At 42.0% G+C, this 20,970-nt stretch overlaps 1 protein-coding gene across 1 annotated transcript; it reads left to right on the top strand.

The window, feature by feature from the left end:
- The first annotated feature begins 847 nt into the window (after positions 1–847).
- myg1 (myg1 exonuclease) lies at positions 848–17,867 on the top strand. The gene is given in 8 exon segments (XM_029431522.1): positions 848–1,123; positions 1,956–2,068; positions 7,721–7,880; positions 8,923–9,072; positions 10,058–10,096; positions 10,098–10,181; positions 11,107–11,288; positions 17,330–17,867. Coding segments are annotated over 8 exon segments (1,194 nt in total). The 3' UTR covers positions 17,520–17,867.
- Positions 17,868–20,970: the final 3,103 nt, after the last annotated feature.

Genomic DNA, 20,970 nt, shown 5'->3' with positions numbered 1-20,970 from the left:
AGGATTCAAGCACAGACCACTTTATCTATTAGTTTAATGATATGTAACGCTAGAAAATATATCAAGACTTAATTTCGTTTGGTTTTGTAGTGATATCTATACAGGCTATTAATTCATTTTAAAGGTGTCCATAGTTGTGTACACTAGACATACTAAACAAAATAACATTATACAGATTCAGTATACAAGGGGTAATATACAAATACAACAATAATCAAAGAGCCAGGGGTAAATCACACTAGACACAATATTATAAAACATACAGATATTAAGTGTTTTGATAGACTTTTTGTTAGTCGAATTACAAAGGAGTTTCACATATGTCTAGACATCATTCAGGAAAACAACAAAATAAGTTTTTTTAATTGTTAAACTTAAATGTATGAATAAAACAATTTGCCAACATCATTATCACGTTTATTATAATAAATATTTGATTTTCTAAAGAAGCCAAACACCACATTTCCCCATAATAATGTAAAGTCTTTAAAGGTATGATAAATTACAAATCTGCAAAGGTCTTGCTAAATAAATGATACAGTATGTAACAGCCACAACTCTCCATGAAAGAGAGTTTGAGTTTGTTTCACTGCCTTCAGCGCCCTCTGCTGTCAGCACTGTCACACTGATGAACGAGTGAATTATTCCACTTAGCATAAAATATAATTTATATATAACATTTCGTGCTCCAGCTCACTTAAATTCATGGGTACTTATTTAGAAATATGTAAAAACAACACAGTCTATAGTAAAAAGAAACTATTTCCCGGGCACAAACCAGGAGCACCACATCCGGTCCGGCTGCCAAATCTGTCCGTCACCAGCGCGTCTCGTGTGCAGTGTTTGAATGTGGCTTGTACGCACAATAGCACTAAATTTAACAATAATCACGTCTCAAATAAACTTAACCAAACCAGCGAGTGTTTTACGAGTGTTACATTCACGAGCTAGCTGCCGTTGTTTACTCTCTGTGGACGTTATAGCACCACGATACATGTCAAGTAAACCGAAGAGACTCCGCACTGAAAACATGCCCGCTATTAAGATCGGAACTCACAACGGGACCTTTCACTGCGATGAAGTCCTCGCCTGTTTCTTCCTCCGTCAACTACCTGAGTACAAGGTAGGCTGCTGCGATAGTGGATTATAGAGAAGATGATAGGTGCCTGTATTGTTCCTCTAACTGTTGTTGTTTAAGTGCAGGATGTGTCGATGCTAAAGATACTTTAATGTAAACCACGTTGATGAAGCCACTCTTAAGAGGTGTTTCTTCTGTCTGCATTGGCGGATTTTTGGAGAAGTTTTTATTGTATGTATCTGCTACACGTCCCATGTCATTTTATAACACACCCAATGGGGGAGCTGCTGTACAGATAGATGGAGCTCCCATAATTATAATAATTGTAGTACAATCATACAGTTTTAGGAGAACCCCACAGCAAAGGGTAGGCAACATTTACAACCACTATAAACATGTTCCCACATTGACTTTTAAAATAACTTATTATGTGAACATGCCCTAATGTTGTAATAATAAGTCAAACATGATACAACAGTTAGGAAATAAACCCATTTAGCACGAGTCAGATTTCCCTATCTATGGCACAATCCCTGTCCCAAATGTAAACACAGTTGCAGCCCCACCACCAAACTCAAAACACCACAATAGGCTGATCAAATCCTTTGTTACAGGATATATCATTGTATATAATGATGAAGATATTTTGTATGCTGATACAATGACTGCTGATCTGTCTTTGTCTCTTTCGGCCATTTCAATTAGGGTCACACTCTTGTAATAATTCACGGGTTTGGTAGAAGTAATTTAAATGCATTTGGCTCATGGATTGAAAAGCTTTATAATACTTCAATGAGGCCTGTACATAACATCCAGATATGATTTCTTTCCCGAGAAATGATTGCATGATCTTAAAAACGTTCTATTTATTGCACAGGATGCCGAGATCGTTCGGACCAGGGACCCGAAACAGCTGGCGGAGTGTGACATCGTTGTAGACGTGGGAGGAGAGTTTGACCCAAAGAGGCATCGCTATGACCATCATCAGAGGTACAACTTTGGCAGTAAACTTCTGCAAAGACATTAAGTTTATGAAGTTTTTCATGTCAATAGATCTTTGGAATAAATAGACCAAGACTGGGGAATATATGACAATGTATTTCATTTATTGTCCCTCACCTGTCATGGTAATCATATTGTGGGATTATTTTAATATGGTGAATCATGACAGTGTTTTGCTTAAATCAATACTAAATTAATTTAAATTTAAAAAGATTGATTACTAAGTTTGATTTCTCACAGAGTAAGTCAGTGAAATGTTTTAATGCCTGCTGAAACTTGTAGTCCAGTGTGGTGGACAGCCAAAGAACTTGCATGTTAAATTCTTCACATAAACAAATATTGAAATATATCTATGAATCAATGTTAGAGTAAGGCGTGCTTAACATGTTTATTTTTCACTCAACATTTATTTGAAGGTAAAAGAAATGCACACTATGTCTTTTTGTAGTAAAAAACTCCAGAATATGCCTCTTTTACGTCGGCCATTTTGACACGTCATAGCTGCAAAGCACAGGGGTAACTAATATTATTAACAATGTCTTGTTCCATTTAAATGCACCAGTAAGCCATGTCATTGTGCCAGCCACCATAATAATAATAATCTAATGAATTGCACCTGGGTCTGCATCAGCAGGAGCTGAAACAATGAATCATGTAATCAGTTAGTGGAGCATAGAAAACAATGAAGTGGCAACCAACTATTTTGATAATTAATTGATAGTTTTAAGTAGATTTTCAAAAATGAATTTGTAAATGTGAGGGTTTGCTGCTTTTCTTTGTTTTATTTCAATGTAAACTGAATATCTTTGGGGTTTGGACTGTTTATCTGATCAATTTAACAGACGTGTCATTAGACACCGGGACATTTAAAATGGAGTTTTTACTCTGTCTTCCGACATTTGTTTTAGACCAAACAAGAAACTTGATCAACATAAACTGCAGATGAATCGTCAATGAATACGATCTTTTGTTGCAGCACTATAACAGACGTATATATGAAGGTGGATAAGTAAAACGATTGCCGTAGACATTTAAAACCATAACATAACGTTGCATAGTTCGTCCACCAGAGAGCTCAGACATTCAACTGCAAAATGTTCATATCTTGATCACATTTAAAAATACAAGTTTATACAATGTGTTTACACATACGAGCCGATATATCTTTAACAGATTTTTAAAACTAATATTAAAATCAGTATCGGGCAGGGTGTATTTTGTATTGTTTTCACAGGGACTAAGACATGTCATCATCTATTAACCTATACGTTTATTTATTAACCTTTATTCTTGAGATTAAAAATCTCTTTTTAGACCATCCAACACGAGCATATCGGGTGCAGTGGTGCGTCAGGGTTTTGAGGTTTGTTATGAATCTCAGTGCCCCGTGGTAGACGGTATCCAGAGAGTCAATGTGGTGATGCCTGTGTTCAAGAGATATTGATGCATTAGCCTCTCTAGGCCTGGCGTTAAGTTCTAATCCTCTTAATTGCCCCCGTCATGGATTCCTGAACTCAAGACAGGAAAATCAAACTGCATTTCAGACTTGTTACTCATTTTTGATGTCCAGAAAACAAAGTGTAATGAATCACATCCTCTTTATCCGGGTTCCAAGGAGGAGACACTATACTTCTCCGTGGCTTCTCTTCTGACATCCTTAAAGTTGCCTAATTGCGTCGATCGTAATGTAACACGCTCTGCTAAATTTCCTGCCGAAGTTCTTTCCGAATGATTGCATTCACTTGAGGTCTCATCACGTTGAGTAATCAGAATATTCCAGATGTCTTGTCAGCTTAACGTCCTGATGATAATCAGAGATAGCTTTTATGACCACGGTGATAAAGATATGCCAGGACTCTTCCTGGCAGGTGGTTAGTGATAATTAGCGCTCTTTCAATTGAACGCCCCCCTGCTGCTGTTTCACGAGGCACAGAGGCTGCCGCTACGCTGTCAGGGGCCGCAGGAGAATGTGGCTGTCAATCACACACGCACATGGAGGAAAGATGGTTGTGATGGCAAGGATTAAAGTAAGTGGGCTGGGCTGCTGGAGGAAGTTGGAGAGGGAGATGATGAAAACAATTACGAGTCCTCATTTCAATATAAGAACAGTTACAGTGCACAGATGAGGTTGACAGCAATATCAATACAACACAGTAAGAATGGTAAGAGCCTGAAATTAGACCATTATGTTTTGGGAAATACACTTATTTGCTTTCTTGTCGAGAGTCTGGGCTGCTCAGGAGGTGGAGTGGTCGTCCACCGGTCGGAAGGTTGGTCGTTCGATCCCCAGCCTCTGCAGTCAGCATGTCGAAGTGTCCTTGGGCAAGATACTGAACCCCATATTGCTCCCGATGGCCAACGGTGTGTGAGTGAATGGTTAATGGAGCTGATGTGCACCTTGTATGGTAGCCTCTGTATGACTCTGTATGAGTGTGTGTGAATGGGTGAATGACATGTGTTGTAAAGTGCTTTGAGTGATCGTAAAGATTGGAAATCGCCACGGTAAATGGTGCCATTACATTTACCATTAGTTAGATGAGAAGATTGATACCACTTACATGAAGTTTTGTAATATGTTTAATATGAAGCAGCAGGTTATCTTAGTTCAGCGTATACAGACTGGAAACCTCTGTCCAAAAGTAACAAAATCATTAACATGTTTTAATCTGTGTTAAAACTCAAATTTGCCATTAATAATTGGCCGGACCATAGACTGTATAAAATATGGACTGTATTCTTCATGACATCCCCTGTGGTCTGAAGAGCCGTTGCAAAGCTCAAAGTGGGTGGATCCGGCCGTTGCCATCTAGGCAGTGTGGACACTCCTAACTCCCAGCTAATCCAGAAATGGACAAAAAAGGGGGGGGGGGGTAGAGCTGATGCAGCAGAGCAGTCTTGTCACTGTGAGCTGACTCACAGCTGAGACTCCAATGAAGCCACTGCACCCAGTCCTGTACATAACCAACGTAAAACAGGGAACAGGGAACCAGGCTGGCTGCTCCGGTCTGTATGCTAAGCTAAGCTAACCAGCTGCCGGCTCCCGCGGGATATTAAACCGACACATAAGAGTGCGATATCAATGTCCTCATCTAAGTGAATAAGGGTATTTCCCAAAATGTTGAACTATTCCTGTTAAAGACGGAGTCGAGGACAATTAAGAAAGGATCTTTGCTTCGTCTTTCATCCAAATGTTGGAACAGGCATTATATAGACTCTCATTACAAATAATTTCCACCTTGTTATTTGAGTGGTTACAGCAAAAATCAATAATGCATGATAACGTGGCCACAGTTCATTCAATTCATTTAACATTAAAGCTTTCTGTTCAACGCATACGCTACGTATCATTGTAACAATAATGTTCGTCTTGCGTACACGCATGAATACAGGCGTCGAGAATTCTTCTCAAGATTGGATACGAAATGTTTCATCCCTGATCTTATTTATTAGTTACTGTTAATTGAATATTAAATTGTTCTCCAATCTTACTAAAATCATTTCCCAAGAAAGGTACGGGTAAAACAAGCCACGAGCCAGAGACCTTTACAGTTTCTGAAGCGCTCCTATAAAAGGATTTAGTCTTCTCTACAGTGCTGAAGGTCAAGTGAGATTTTAAATGAATTAAAATGGAACATTCCCCGACATCTGCCTCTCAAAGGAAGACCTTGAGTAATCACATTGGAGTTTCTCCATTTCTTAACGACATAATACATTTTTTTTAGTTGGAAACATTTCTGCCTTAAGCACAGGGGGAAATAGATAGTTTGGAGATGAGTCAGTAATTGGCAGGATACAGTACAAAGGGTCAAGAACGGTTTGTTTACAACAAAAGGGAAATCCCCAGTAGTCAGAGAAGCAGACGGTGGCTCAAATGAACGCTATACAAACCAGCTAAGGTCATCATGACAGGAGCCATGAATTAAATTTGAAGAGCCTATTTTTTGTTGTGACATTTGGAAAAGCCGACTGACGAAGCTCATAAAGGCCCACACTGTGCTTTAAAACCGTGTCTCTCTGCAACACACGTTTCCATCACCTTTAGGGGCCGGCTGGGCTCAGAGTGAAATTACTGGCCGCTAATAATCTTTTCATAAAGTGCATCGATTATCTTGCGTCATTGAGTTTCTGGTGAAAGTCATGAAGCATCATTTTATACACAGTAAATGGTATAAAGCCGATCTGTCTAATGATAGTGATGGAGATTAGCATAAGGGAGTGGTGCAGCTGGTGCAGTCGGGGAATCGTAAGACATTATGTTCAGTTTGTTTACACAATGCTTAGTAATGCTTAACTCTTGTCAAAAAGTTCCAACTCTTGGTTCTATATTCTACTTCTCTCATCTTGGTTTACTTCTGTATGGTAAATGCTAGTTTGCCATGTTTGACACACACACACACACACACACACACACACACACACACACACACACACACACACACACACACACACACACAGTTTGACGTTTTCTCTTTGGTATGCTTGGAATCCTTTTCAGCCATTTTCGTCATTTTCCTCTGCCTCATGTACTCCAGCCTCCTGATAATCAGCATAGAAATGCCTCGGCTTGGCCCATTAGTCCTTTTAATGGCTGTGATTACCCTCTGCTTCCCGAGCATGTCACTCATTCATTTTAAGGTCTGTTTTCCGCTGTGCCGCTGCCCGAGCATCCTAATTAAGCCTAAATTAAATGACCTACAGTGGCTGGGTGCTGGAGCCCACCCATCTCAGCATGTGGCTGAGAGGAGACCTCAGGCGGCTTTTATTCATGTGCGCTCACGCTTACAAACACGCCCGAGCATGCTTTCGCTATCTCGGGTCAATGCAAACTCTCTCTGAAGCTGAGGGGACTATTTATGGATGTGGATATAGAAGTGCCTTTAATTGGTGTTTGATATACATCCCATAATGTGCAGCATGAATCTGGAGTCAGACATTTTATTGAAGAGGTCTGTTTATGAGCAGAACAGCAATGTTTAATCTCCAAAGCCTTGGCGTTAGTGTGGATCCCATCTGACTACAGACAACGCTGTTTATTTTCTTTAAATGTTAGAGACGTGGCTGAAATACAAGAGTACTGCTAGAACACATGTCAGAAGAAAAGTTGATCACTGCAGCTCATCATTTTATTTAATTAGATTTTTTTCAATAAGCAAAGGGAATAGGTTTCCCATTATTTCCATTATTAATTAATCCTTGGGTTTATAAAACGTGTAAAAGATAATCACAAATATTCATCAGTTTCAATTTCCTGCTTTGCTTTTTGCAACAGTCAATAACCCAAAGGCATTCAGTTTACTATGATCTAAAACAGGGGATGTTATATAAACTAAACAATTAATGGATCCTTTGGAAAAAAGAATCACTCAATTAATTGATAATGAAAATAATTGTTATGTAGGTTAATTCTGATAAACCACTTATGTGCTTACATGGTCATTATGTAAGTCTGTTTTGTGGACCCCAGGAAGTGTCGCTGCTGTAAGTAATGGGGATCCTAATGTTGACCGATTACATAAAGTACAGGCTGATGCATCTGTTTGCATACTGTACAAGCTACAGTTGTGTTCTTTACCTACTGAGAATAGAATATTGAACTATTTGTGCTGCAGTCTGTTCACATAATGTCTCTCCTCTCTTCAGGACCTTTGCAGATAGCTTCCACAGCCTGTGCCCAGAGAAGCCATGGGTGACCAAGCTCAGCTCAGCAGGCCTGATCTACCTACACTTTGGTCGTCCGCTGCTGACCCAGCTGACGCAGCTGAAGGAGGGCGACAGGCAGCTGGAGATGCTCTTTGACAAGGTGAGAGGAGGAAGATGACGGATTTATAGCAGGCAGTTGATTAGCAGCCATTGTGTTTTATTCCCAGCACAAACACTGTGTTGGAAACAGATGTTTCCCCGTCCCGCCTCATTCATATCAAAAATATTTCCTCGGCGGATGAATTGAGCCTAAATACTGTAAGTATTTCATCATGAAGTTAGAAGACGGAACAGATTAGGATGTGAAAAGGAAAAGCTAGCTCTAAGTATCTCTGTGCATGTGGTCCATGTAGTAACTGTGGAGAACATGTTTTAAGTTTTGCCTTTAATCCTACAGCTGGCAGTAGAGGGTGATTCTAAATAAAGAGAAACAGACGGGGGATGCAGCAAAGTATCTCTGCAAGATTCAAACCACGGACTCTGCAGTTACATTTTATGCATTTTAGACGGCGGGGCCAGCAGGAGCTCAGCACACAGAATATTTTGATGGCCAGGCACATTATGCCAGCCAAATCTTAGGTCAACCATAAATATTAGCACTATTAACTTGTATTATTATTGGCCTTTTGATGCGTCAGTCTGATTTAAGCCCCAAATAATCCTTTTACTCACAGCTGGGGCTGTATTTATTTTTAGGATGTAGCTTCTCTCATCCTCAGCCAGTTCACACAAACTGAATCTCCATCTTTTCCCCCAAAACTTGGTTCCACTTTTAAGCCACTAGTGTGAAATGTCAACAGTTTGGTGAATGACTTTCCGGTGTTCTGAGGATTTGACTTTCAATATGTATATTTATATGAACTCCAAAATGGCAGCAATTTGGCTCTTCATTTTGGTTTTATGACTTCGCCGTGCACTGTAGCCCTCAGTAACTGCCCACACACTGTGAACAAATGCATTTCAATCAGAAGCATGTAAACCCCGTACATTGCTCTCTGCTGAAAGTCCGGTCTTTCTTAACTGCCCTGGCTTGAAAAAGGGATTCACTTCCTTTTTCTAAATTAGCATAAACATAAAACAGCCGATTCCCATGTCATTACAGGTTCCTAACCTCTCCAAGCGTCTCTTTCCTTTCTCTGCAGCTGTATGAGAACTTTGTGGAGGAGGTGGATGCTGTAGACAATGGCATTTCACAGTGTGACGGGGAGGCTCGCTACGCCGTCTCCAGCGCACTGAGCGCGCGCGTCGGCCACCTGAACCCACGCTGGAACAGCAAGAGTCAAGACACTGAGGTGAGGGATCGCATGAGTGGGAATGTATACTCGCACTTAGCACGCAGACCGGTCTGATGCAGCGCTTTTATTATATATATCTTTACCTAACGGTCACACATTACGTGTGTTTTTAAATGCCAGGATTTCTACAGTATGACTCGTGAACACGGGGTATTACTGTGTGTAAATAACTACATCTGTTGAAGGAAGAACACACAACATAACACTCCCAGACAGACGAGTTTCAGACGCTGTGATGCAGGCATTCTGTCGTCTTCTCTTCCTGCTCTACTCGGATCAGAATAAACATTAACAAGGAGTTGTGGAGCAACAAGACACATTGATGTTAAAAAATATTAAAATGTTTGCATGAAGGGAATGCCTGCAGGGAAACGGCACCTGTTTTTCTGCATGATGAGTCCTGCAGCCTGGCTTTGCATATATGTTGACCAATTTCTTCTCCTTCCTTCGGGGCCGTCTCAGTGGAATAACTGGCAGATTTGTTTTTTTTCATATATCAGTTCACATGATTATGATTCTTTTCGTGGCACGTTCTCCCAATTCCCCAACCAACTCGCGCTGCGAGGCACGGCAGCTCTAAGGGATCAGGAAAAGTGAAAACTTGACGGTAGACTGACCCGGTGAACTCGCAAAAGTGGCTGTAATTGAAAAACCTAATGGATTTTCACCTTCTCCACCCATGACCGTTAAAATTCAGGAAATACCTCAGCCGCCACAATCAAATGCATGAAGATTAGGCTTCTCCCGTGTCTTTCTCATGCTCTCTTGAGTTTCTGCTCATGAGACTACGAGTCAGTGAGGTCAGGCCGGGGGTTTGTCCAGCACGTTACGGGAAGCTGACGAACAAAACGGATTCTGAACCACAAGCAGCTTCTTTTGTTTTCATCAAAATGACATCTAAAATGTAGTCGGTTGTAAAAAGTCCATTTCTTCCTTTGTAATATGTTTCTGATGCATGTATGTGAACACGTGTGTTTACCAGGAGGGTTTCAGAAAGGCTATGAAGATGGTTGGAGAGGAGTTTCCTGGACCGTCTGGAGTTCTTCCAGTCCTCCTGGCTGCCGGCTCGCGCGGTGGTGGAGGAAGCTGTTAAGGGGAGGCATCAGGTACAAGAACGCCCAATCCCATGTTGGTGCGTAGTGAACGTTATTGCACTTGGGTGCGGAAAAAAGATATTTCTGAAGCTTTGGAGATTGATTGTCCATCGTTCTTATCACCCTATTTCTAATACATAAAATCAAACGGATGATATTAATGAATGCATGATCCATCAGCAGCAATGGGTTTCTCTGTATCTGTTACATTATATTAATGTATTGTAATGTTTGATACAGCGAATAATACCAAACGCACCAAGCAACGAATAATAGTTGATCCATCAGCTATAGATCATACGGGGGAAGATTACTACAATCCCTTTACTCTGGTTCTCTGAATCGGGGGGGGGGGGTGCAGTTTAGTGTGAAGCCTGAAAAGAGTCTTTAGTTTTAGGCATTGAAAGTACAGTTTGGTGTTGAAAAAATTGTATTAAAAAAAAGATTTATTCTTATTAAAGATGTTATTTGTGCATAAAGAAAGTGTAACTTTGAGTAAACAATGACAATCTGGTGATTCTTGTTCAGTGACAGGTTTGTGTATCTTGTGTGTATTTCTCTCTGTCACTGTTCTGGCATGCAGCGGATTGACATGGGGGGGTGAGGGGGGGGGGGGCTGCTTGATATTCATATTTGGTCCTGTTTTTCAATGCCAATGTTCTTCTTCAGCTAAAGTTTTCATTTCATTTTCATATCATACAGTACAATACACGATTATGTTTAATGATGTTGAGAAACTTTATATTTTTTATATATATATATAATTATAAAGGTGTAAAGATCAAGCAATTGATTCTTTTCTTTGCTTAATCCTAAATTAGACAGAAACCAGCTGTTTCCTCTCTACTGTCCTTTATCCTGTACTTTAGTACTCTATATATATATATATATATATATATATATATATATATATAGTTTTTAATCTTCTCATATCCAGATCGATCCCAGTGGGGAGGTGCTGGTGTTCTCCCAGGGTGGATGTCCCTGGAAGGAGCATCTGTTTACCCTGGAGAAGGAGCTCAATGTGGAGACGCCCATCAAGTTTATCCTTTACTCCGACCAGAATGGACAGTGGAGGGTCCAGTGCGTCCCTGCTGGGCTCAACACCTTCCAGAACAGGTACATTTATTAATTGTTTTAATCACAAGAGCTACAATTGTGACTCTCCCCCCCCCTAATGTCTATTTTTAGTTTTAAATGTTAAAGATTAATTTAAACTACATTTCTGCTTCATGGGGTGCTGCTGGTAGTCTCCTGTGCGGAGGCAGTCCTCTGCATGAGTTACCTTCGCAGAAATTAAACATGCAGAGCTCGCAGAGATGTTGTGACACTGACTCAGGAAGTTCTCCAAGACGATATTGTTTTAAACTCTGGGGGAAAATACAGTGACAGGCACAGCTTCAGAGTCTCCTGTGTTGAAATAGGTCGAGCTCTGGTGATGGAGACGCATCATGATGTATGATTTAACTTTCACGCTTATCAGACCATTTGACAACTGCTCACGGAGGATTCGCATGACCTCCGCTGAGAGACTATTTCCTGCTTGGATAGAGATACTTGTTCGTAGGATGACGATGATTCTCTAGTTAAGGCAGAGGTTTTATTCCCACATTTCTCTCTAAGGAGTTGAAATGCTGTAAACACACTCCACTCAGGTGTTCTTCTTTTCCTAAAGTGTATTACACCCTCTGTTCCAGCTACACGGCAGGTATACAGTACATGCTGGTACGGTATACTGCCACTTTCATTCACAGCTTCTTACTTAAGCATACACAGATTCTTATGAGGGTGTATTGTAATGAATGAGACTCATGCTCCATTGAACAGCAGAGTCTCTTCCATTGCATATTCACCATTGTCTCCTCACGACCCTCTCGTAATATGGACATGATGTAGGCCAATCTGACGTCACACACGTGCAGCATTGAGTGTTTACGATCCCAACTACGCTTTAAAAAGACAGCACTGAACAAATGAGTGGTTTGATGTGCCTGCGTGCTCACGTTTAGCAACATTTCTTTATTTCTATTGCCAAAGAAGAAGATCAATGCCTATTATGCGACTTAAAACTTAATCTGCAAAGTTGGTGTAGTTATGGAGTCACACATTTAGCCTTGTTCCCTTACTGTAACAAGAGTCTGATGTTTAGCAGGTATAGTGTTCACCATGTTCACCTTCTTAGTTTAGCACCCTAGCATCAGCTAATTAGCACTAAACGCAGAGTGCAGCTGATGGTAATGTCATTAGTTGTGCAGGTTTGACCATGAATGTTTCTACACAATTTCATGGTAATCCATCAAATATCTGTTGAGATATTTCAGCCTGGTACCAAAGTGGTGGACCGACATTAGCATCCCTATAGCGACTCCGCTAGCATGTCCAAAAAGCCCGTCCACACTGGACGCACTGTATTGTATTGCACAGCTGCGGCTCGCTCACTCATCCAGAGCGCTGCCGGTCATGACATGCTAATGACATTTTTCCTCCAAATGGTCTTTTAAACTTTTAATGCAAGTTATGCCTTTATGTAATGTACGTCACTTTGAATCGTGTTTGTGCCATACTTAAAACCTGATGCACAAAGTCCCTGCTGCTGTTGTTGTGAAGCATTTCTGCATCTTTTAGCAATAACGAGGTCCCTCAAACCCTAATGCCCGACACTTAGCGAAAGATGCCTCATCCATGCTCATTAAATCATATCAGTATTCTTGCCTTGCCTCTCTGTACATAACGACGGTGATGACGAGACAAAGACCCTCTGTGTGAATTTGTCAGATGGTTAACACCTCTCGTCTGTGTTTGTTACTTCTGGAGGGGAATTGTTTACCTGGGGAGCCTCTCTCACTACGACCGACAATGTTGCTGTATTAACGTCATCGGCATCCCCGCAGGAGTCCTGCAAGTTGGCGTGCTGTTTGACTGCATCCCAGCATAAAGCACACATTATGAACAAGGCCATGGAGACATGCTCCAGGCTTATCCTGCATCTTGTAGCTGCTTGCGTTACAACGTTTGACATCTTTATAACCCGCAAAACACATTTCCAGTCTGATCCTTCACCAAAATCCTTCCAGCAGCCATGTTGCTTCGATGTTGTTGTTGTTTTTTCATGCTGGATTTAGTTTAGTTTGCTCCGAGGTTTGATGACTTGTTCTGTTTGATATTGTTCATAAGCACCAGTGGACTGAGAAAGAATATTAGTAGTGAGTAGAGATGTATTGTTTAGGGAGGGGTTCTGATGCTCTGATCATCACCTTTATCCTTCACTATTTGTAATTAGCAAAGAGCTAAAGAGCTGTCGGCGGGCTTCTCAGTTTGATCCACCGTTTACAGTAACAGCCCTCACCAGCGGCACATTAGATCAGCCAATTAACGTTGATTTGGTCGCGGCTAAAATGGAATCTTGGATGTGTGCTCTGTGCAGCCGGTGTCTTTATTCAGCCAAAGACCGTCACTCTGTATCACCACCGTGCCACCGTGAGTGGACTGTTTTGTTTTTGTAGTTCAAAAGGGACACTTTGAGTGACTCTTCTAAATTGGGCTGCGTGTCACTACAAGCTGATAAAAAGGTGATTAGACATTTAAAGAACCTCCCTCAAACCCCCCTGAGAAAAGATATTATGCACTGAAACTCTCGAACTGATCACACAAAGATGTTTACTCGATGTTACGCTTTATGTACTAACCTCGGTGGCGACTGCGTGTCCCGTGACTGCTTCAAAATAAAAGCTTTACAACAGGAGGAAGTGTTGGGTTTGCATTAGCGGTTCATTATTACAGCTTTGACGCAGCAGTAGATTGGGGAGATATCCAAACAGATAAACAGATATCCGGCTGATATCAATGACAATTAAGAGCAGTTACTCTGGATTACATGCATGCGCTGTGCAATTTCAAGCCCGCGGTGGATTGGCGGACTCAGCCACCAACAATCTATTACATAGAGAGAATACATTGAAAGGCTATTGCATAAGTAGAATCAAAACAATGTGTTTTGATTTTACGAAAGATGTGAAGGATTGTAACTCTTCTATGTTCATTCTGATTCTCCACACAGTATTTCCTCTACAGCTGCTTCTTGTTTTGTACATGTGGCATCTATTGAATGTCTTTACGTGGCTCTTCCTGAGTGTTTCTTTTTTTTTTTTTATATGGAATTTTTCCGTACTGGAATCGAGGGTCTAAAGATTGAAGGTGTCACATGTTGTGCAGATCGTAAAGCCCTCTGAGATGAATGTGATTTTTGGTCTATAAAAATCAAATAGACCTTACAGATGTGATATCTGGGATGACTTCATGCCGTGCTTGAGACGTCGCCATCGCAGCACTGGTCCACCTGAACACCAGGTTCTATTGTAACCTCGGACAGTATGTGCCCTCATGCTTTGATCCTGGGTTTGACTCCTCATTATTATTATTACTGCACTGTGGGCTGCACAAAGACTCAAGAATAAGGTGGTAATAGCTTTTTGATTCAGTTCTGATCTGACCGGTGGCTGCTCTGTTACATGCTTTTCTATTTTCATCTCTTTCTATGAGGTCCATTTGCTCTTGGCTCTCCCATCAGTGTTTCTCTTCTGCCTTTCTTACTGTCTCTCTTATGATCTTGTATATCTTGTATCAGTCCTATAACCCTCTTCCAATTTCCTATCCTATATTGCTCTTATCCCATTAATCCTAACCTCCCCCCTCCCCCGCATCCACCTTGTCCCCTATCTTGCTGTCTCACCTTTCACACCTTCCTCCCCTCCTTCACCGCATCCCTCCGCTAGACTTTCTTCCACTCGGCAGCAGAAACTCAGGCGCTTCAAATATTTAATTTAATACAAAACATGGCTGTGGGTGTGGAGCTACATGAGAACAATGATAAAACAACAACATAGCTCCAGATGGCTCTTTCTACGGGTGGCCTGCTTCCTCCCAGCGGGCATGTGCCGACTCTGCGAAAGGGGTGTTGTTATCACCTGTGTCCATGCTACTGCACCTGGGGGGGAAAAGGTCTATTTTTATCAGCATCACATTACTAAGGAAATGTGAGCCGGGAGAAAGAAGAGAGGAGTGGAGGCAGTCCTTCTCTGAGATGTACTGTATAGGATAATACTGTAGGTTGACCGGAATGTGAGCTGAACCAGAACATATGACTCTATTTCTGGAGTCCACTGGCTGCCGTCACAGCTATCTGCTGTGCCTCTGTACTGGGGCTGCAACTAATGTTTTATATATATATCTCTATCTCTATCCAAAAGCTAAAGATATTCAAATAACTTTCATGAGTGGAAGAAAAGCAGAACACCTGGAATCTGTGTGACGTCATATTTTACAGGTGTATACAAAGCCGCCGTGTTTTTGTCTTGAAGAAGCGGAACAATGAAAGTTGTAGTGACGAAGGGAGGAAATAATTTCCCTTCAAAAGGAACAAAATGATAAGTCTTTATCCTCCCTGTAGTGACATCAGTCGGCTAAATCGCAGGCATGGCTCATGTTTTAAGGAAGACACGTGTGACGACGTGTGTAAAATCTCTAGTGCACAGATGGTGTCCATGAATTATGAGTCGGCAAGCTGCGGGAGGATGGAGGACCTTTGCATATATACAAGTGTCTCTTGTTTTTATCTCCAAATCTTGAGGGATGTTTCTTTTTTTTCTATTAAAGCACTAATTCCCAGGCCAGTATCTTCATCGTTATGGCATAGTAAAGGTCCTGTGAAGGTCTTGAGAGGTTAATTTGCTAATTGTGGTCTTATTTTTAGACTGGTCATCTTGAGAATCAGAGCTTCCTGGCCTGTCATAACAACAAGTCCTCCCCCTCCTACTCCTTATCTCATTACCAGCGCTGTTGACCTTTCCTCTTGCGCTTATTTCCCAGCCATACTGTGGCGCTATCGATTGGTTGTTTAATTTTACCGGGATTAGGGGGTTGCTATGCTTTTCTTCCCAGGTTGTCCAATGGGCATAAGATCAAGACTTGAGATAATGACATGGAGAGTGGAGTTTCAGTGTACACAGGTGAATCATTTGACATTATGGATGACTTGTGACGCTCTTGACTCTCTGACTATTACGATTTGTTTAGGATGAATCGAAAAAGAAAACCCTTTTCAAAATGCAGCTGTTTTTGACAAGCGTCTCACTTTCTGAGTTAGTTAGACTGTACAGTTTCATAATCCATAATTCATCGAGCATGCGACAGAGCGAAAGAGGGGCCCGAGGTTGCCATGACAAAAAAAAAAAGAAATGTGATGCTTTTGGTGGTTTTAGCCAGTTTAAGGCTTTTAAAGTTATTTCAGAAGCAGTGGGAGTGTGAGAGGTGATTTATAAAGTGGGGAATCAAAATTCATTGCTAAACATGTCTTAGGAAATGGAGATGATAACCCCATCAGGGCAAGCATCACACACATGCACACAAACAAAGGAGAACTGGTAATGTGCTTTAAATGACATGCCAGGCTGGAGACAGAGCAGTGGGTGGTAAATGAGCTGCCTGTACATTTTTATGAATTTTCAGCCTCTGCACGTTACATCCAAAGACACTTTGTCGAGGTCATCCCGTGAACCCTCGCAGAGCCAATATTTCCCCCACTTTGTAAGATTGCCCGTCGACTCCGCTGCCATCGTATTGGTTCCTCGACTAAGGTGCCGATCTGTGATTTTCCACATTACTGGAGAAGAATGAAGCTGATTGTGTTGGTCTGCTTGTAGTGGTGCTGTGTGTGTGTGTGTGTGTGTGTGTGTGTGTGTGTGCGTGTGCGTGCGGGTGTGTCAGGGTCACTGCCGTTTCCCTTGGATGGCACCAGGTCATGTCATGAAATCTGAAATGACCAGAGCAGTCCAAGTCTTCGTGCAATGCCATGCTGAAATAAATAAAGATAATCAAATGGCAATATTGAAAGAAAAGAAGAAACATCTTCACATTTGAGAAGCGGTAAACGTTTGGTGGAAAAGTGACCCATTGGCTGAATTTCTATGTGTATTCTGTTCTTTCATTGATATTTGGTTGACAGTATTCATCAGTGCAGAATTGTGTTTTCTAATTGTTGTCGTTCTGGTTGGGCAGACATGTGCAGCACAGAGTGTTTTTGCCAAAGTGTCAACAGGAAGTGAGCAGCTGACCACACAGTTTGAAGCTGTAAGCCAATTTGCCCTTCTGTCTTCCTTTCCCAGGCTGTCCCTGCTAGAAGAGTGGCGCGGCGTTCGCGATGAAGCACTGTCGAAGCTCAGTGGGATCGAGGGCTGCGTCTTCGTCCACGCTGGAGGCTTTATTGGCGGGAACAAGAACCAGGAAGGAGCCCTGGAGATGGCCCGAAGGACCCTGCAGGCCGCCGCCCAGTCCCCTGCTAATGGGAGCAGCTGAAGGGCGCATTTTGTTCTCGGGGTTTAGTAATTAGAGAGGATAGCAATTAAAAATGTTTGTTTTATATCTTGAAGCTTGTTTGTCCCAGCCAGGGCCAATGTTGTTTCGTTCCGCCTTGCCAGGATTGGGACGGTATGGAAATGGAAGCCAATTAATCTTGGACCAGTTCCCTGAATACCTATATTCCAACACGGGCTCGCTCATAACGTTACTCTTCTTCTCTCCGTTCTTATGAACGCGAGGCTGTCTTGTTGTTCATTTGCAATTAAAGACTATTTGGATTACATTCTGATCTTTGCAAACATTTCAGTATCGGGTTAATCAAACATTAAAACGATTGTTTTTCCAGTTCTGCTCACATTTCTCTTCTTTCGCCGTCGAGGAAACGCGATGCAAGCCGTCCGGCCGGCCGACTCCGACATCTTCTAAGCCCGTGAATACCACGGCCGTACCTTTAAGGGGTCGATGTCTTATAGACACAGTGGTTCACCCTTTAATTTCCAGCATGCCGACATTAACTGTAGCACTACAAAGAGATACAGAGGCTTCTTCCGCTGGCTGCAAGATCAAAGCGTCAGTAATGAGGCCCGATTTAATTCTGAGAAATTAAATTGCCAAACGTCAGGAAGAGGTGCTTCTTATGGCAGCCGGTGTCGTGACAAGGTTACCGGCACCGGGACAAGCCGCACAGTCGAGTTCCCTGTATTAAAGTCGAGGGATGTGCCTCGAATTTTCTCATTAATACTCCAGATTTCTTCCCCCCCCTTATCTCTACCTGTTACTCATCCCTTATTGCATTCTCCACAGGGCTGCCCTTCTGCTGCTCTTGCCCAACACGCGTATCGCTCTATAATTTCATCGCCGTGCATGTTATCTGCATCAGTGCCGGTGTCGTCGTGCAAATGCCACAGCAGTGGAACAATTGTTCACGTGTTGTTACAGTTTTCTAATGTTGCTTTGCTTCTTTTGGGTTTCCTCGTTTGTTCAGTGTTAATTATCCAGTGACGAGATCACAAACTTTTTATTCTACGAGTGGAACAATTAACATTTGCACAGATAACACATGGTGCATTGACTGTTCTCAATATCTTTAGGGAGGTACTCTTGCTTTTGTATCTTATTTCTCACACACACACACACACACACACACACACACATGTATTACTAGTGTTATTACTCTCGCTCTGTATCGTGCTGGACCTGAGCCAAGGTCTCAATCCAATCTGCACATTTGTGACAGCCTTTTACAGTCACATGGTTTGTGTTGTAATCTCTGCCCACCTGTTATCCGCTTTTGTTTTGCGAGAGACGGAAGAAAACCCTTTTTTTCCCCCCACTTTGCATCTCGCAAAAAGACAGCGAAGGTGCACTCACTACAGCGGTGTAATTACAGACACTTTGAGAGAAACATGAAATAGAAAGAAGGACACAAAACTGACTTGTTTCATAATATTTATTGATTTAAGTTTCCAGCCACCACTTTACCCCCGCATGCACAATTTCAAGCTTATTCATGATCAAGTGTCTGATAGCTGTGCCCATGAAATCACCAGATACTGTGACTGACGAGACTTTTCATGCAGTTTTCGACTATGCTCTGGTTTTCCCCCCTACAGCACTGAACAAACTTGCCAGCACTAAGTCCTTTCCCTGTCACCCAAATTACCTACAAAGCAAAAACTGCTTTAATACTTTGTTTTGTCAGCAGGGACGGTTTCCCGTCTGCGTTGTGTTTTCTAACGACACAGCAGCAGACCAAACCTTTGTGTTGGTCCTCAGTCGTAAGCAGTTTTAGGCGACTCGAGCTCTGGCAAGTCCCAGTTGGCCACGCTGTGGAAAAATGGCTACTGATATCCTCAGCAGAACACCTGCCCCCAGCCTGACCTGTTGTGAGTGGATCCAATCCCTAGAGAATTACAGGCTAGTTACAACAAATGCTTTTTTAGCTCTCTCTCCCACTCCATCAGGCGGCATATGCAGCCGGGACACTGTATTCAGTGGTGTTTGTCCTCCTTTCTTTTCACGAAACCGATAATAAACAAAATTGTAACCATGGCTGCACTTTGTATCTTAGAGGAGTACATTTCCGCCACTAGCTGTCAGATCTTTTCCACTCTATCTGTTTACACATTTGTGTAACGTTCCATTCAGTTTTCCTCTCGGAGGATTAAAGCCAAACCAAACAGATGATGCCAAACTGCTTCACTTCACTGAAGTAATGATTTCCAGTCACATCGTCAACATCTCCATCAACAAACTGCTCCTCGGCATGTACATCTTTTAGAGCGTCCCAAACAGACAACACAGCCAACTCCTTTTTTTTAACCACATTTCTATTTTCCTTCGTACAAATTGAGCTTCTCACCCATCGTCATTCACTCTCAGCTTATGGCCCACAAGACACACCATGTGTAGTACTGTTTGTTTTGTCTGTGTGTGTGTCCTCATGTGCTTTCTCATTACACTTCCCTTTTGTTTTGTATCTCAGAAACCACAAAACTCAGCTTGTCTGGATGCCACGTCTCTGGCAACCATTGCAAAACATTCACTAATTATACTTGCAGCAGTCTGTATTGTATTTGTCAGGAGTGGAAATGGTTTGATAGGAACAGGATAGGTTGGGGAGGCAGAGGAGGGATACGAGGGGCCATCATGGCTGTCAGACCTGTCCTTTCCCTCCCCCCCCCCCCCCCCCCCCCCGAGGGCTCTTCTGTAGATCGGAAGATATTTCAGGCTTATGGTAGAAAAGAGACAGCAGAACAGTCTCCCTAAGAGTAAACCACCATGAATAAAAATGTCCCGTGTTACAATATGGGCCATTTGTGTCACTGTATGTGTTGTGTGCATGTTCTTGTGTGACCCTGGTAAGTGTGTGTGTGCGTCTCAAGGCTGCCTTATATCCAACTACTACTTTGTTTGTATACGCATATAGAGGCGTCACCTCCATGTTCAAATCAATCTTTTTTTCTTGTGACATTCATTGCGGTAGTTTGAAGGAGGCGCTCCTTTTCTTTAATGTTTTCAGTAGTCCTGTTTGTCTCAGTGTGAAGCTGCAAATGGAAAATAACATTGCATCTTCACGTTTCATATTTCAGGTATAAAAACTGTGGTTGTATACAGTGTAAATGTATGTCTCTTCACCTGAGTACCCGCCTGCCTGGGGATTCAATCAAATGTAGCAAGAAGAGATAATTGTAATAATCTAATTATACCTATTGGAAATTAAGTTAATATCTCATGTGGAGGTATAACCAATGTCTTCTCAGAAATCCGAGAGACTGGTATAGTGAGGTGAAGAAGGACCTATGGTGATAAACCCACGTTTGGCTCACACACACTCACACACACACACACACACACACACACACACACTCTGAGAGGGAGAGAGTTTGCCCCACATCTTTGTTGCTATAACTACCCTGTGTTACGACAGGCAGAGAGGAAGCCGTCT

The sequence above is a fragment of the Cottoperca gobio genome, chromosome 5 (assembly GCF_900634415.1).
Source record: "Cottoperca gobio chromosome 5, fCotGob3.1, whole genome shotgun sequence".
NCBI classification, from domain to species: Eukaryota; Metazoa; Chordata; class Actinopteri; order Perciformes; family Bovichtidae; genus Cottoperca; species Cottoperca gobio.
This window is presented reverse-complemented; position numbering and strand designations above follow the sequence as displayed.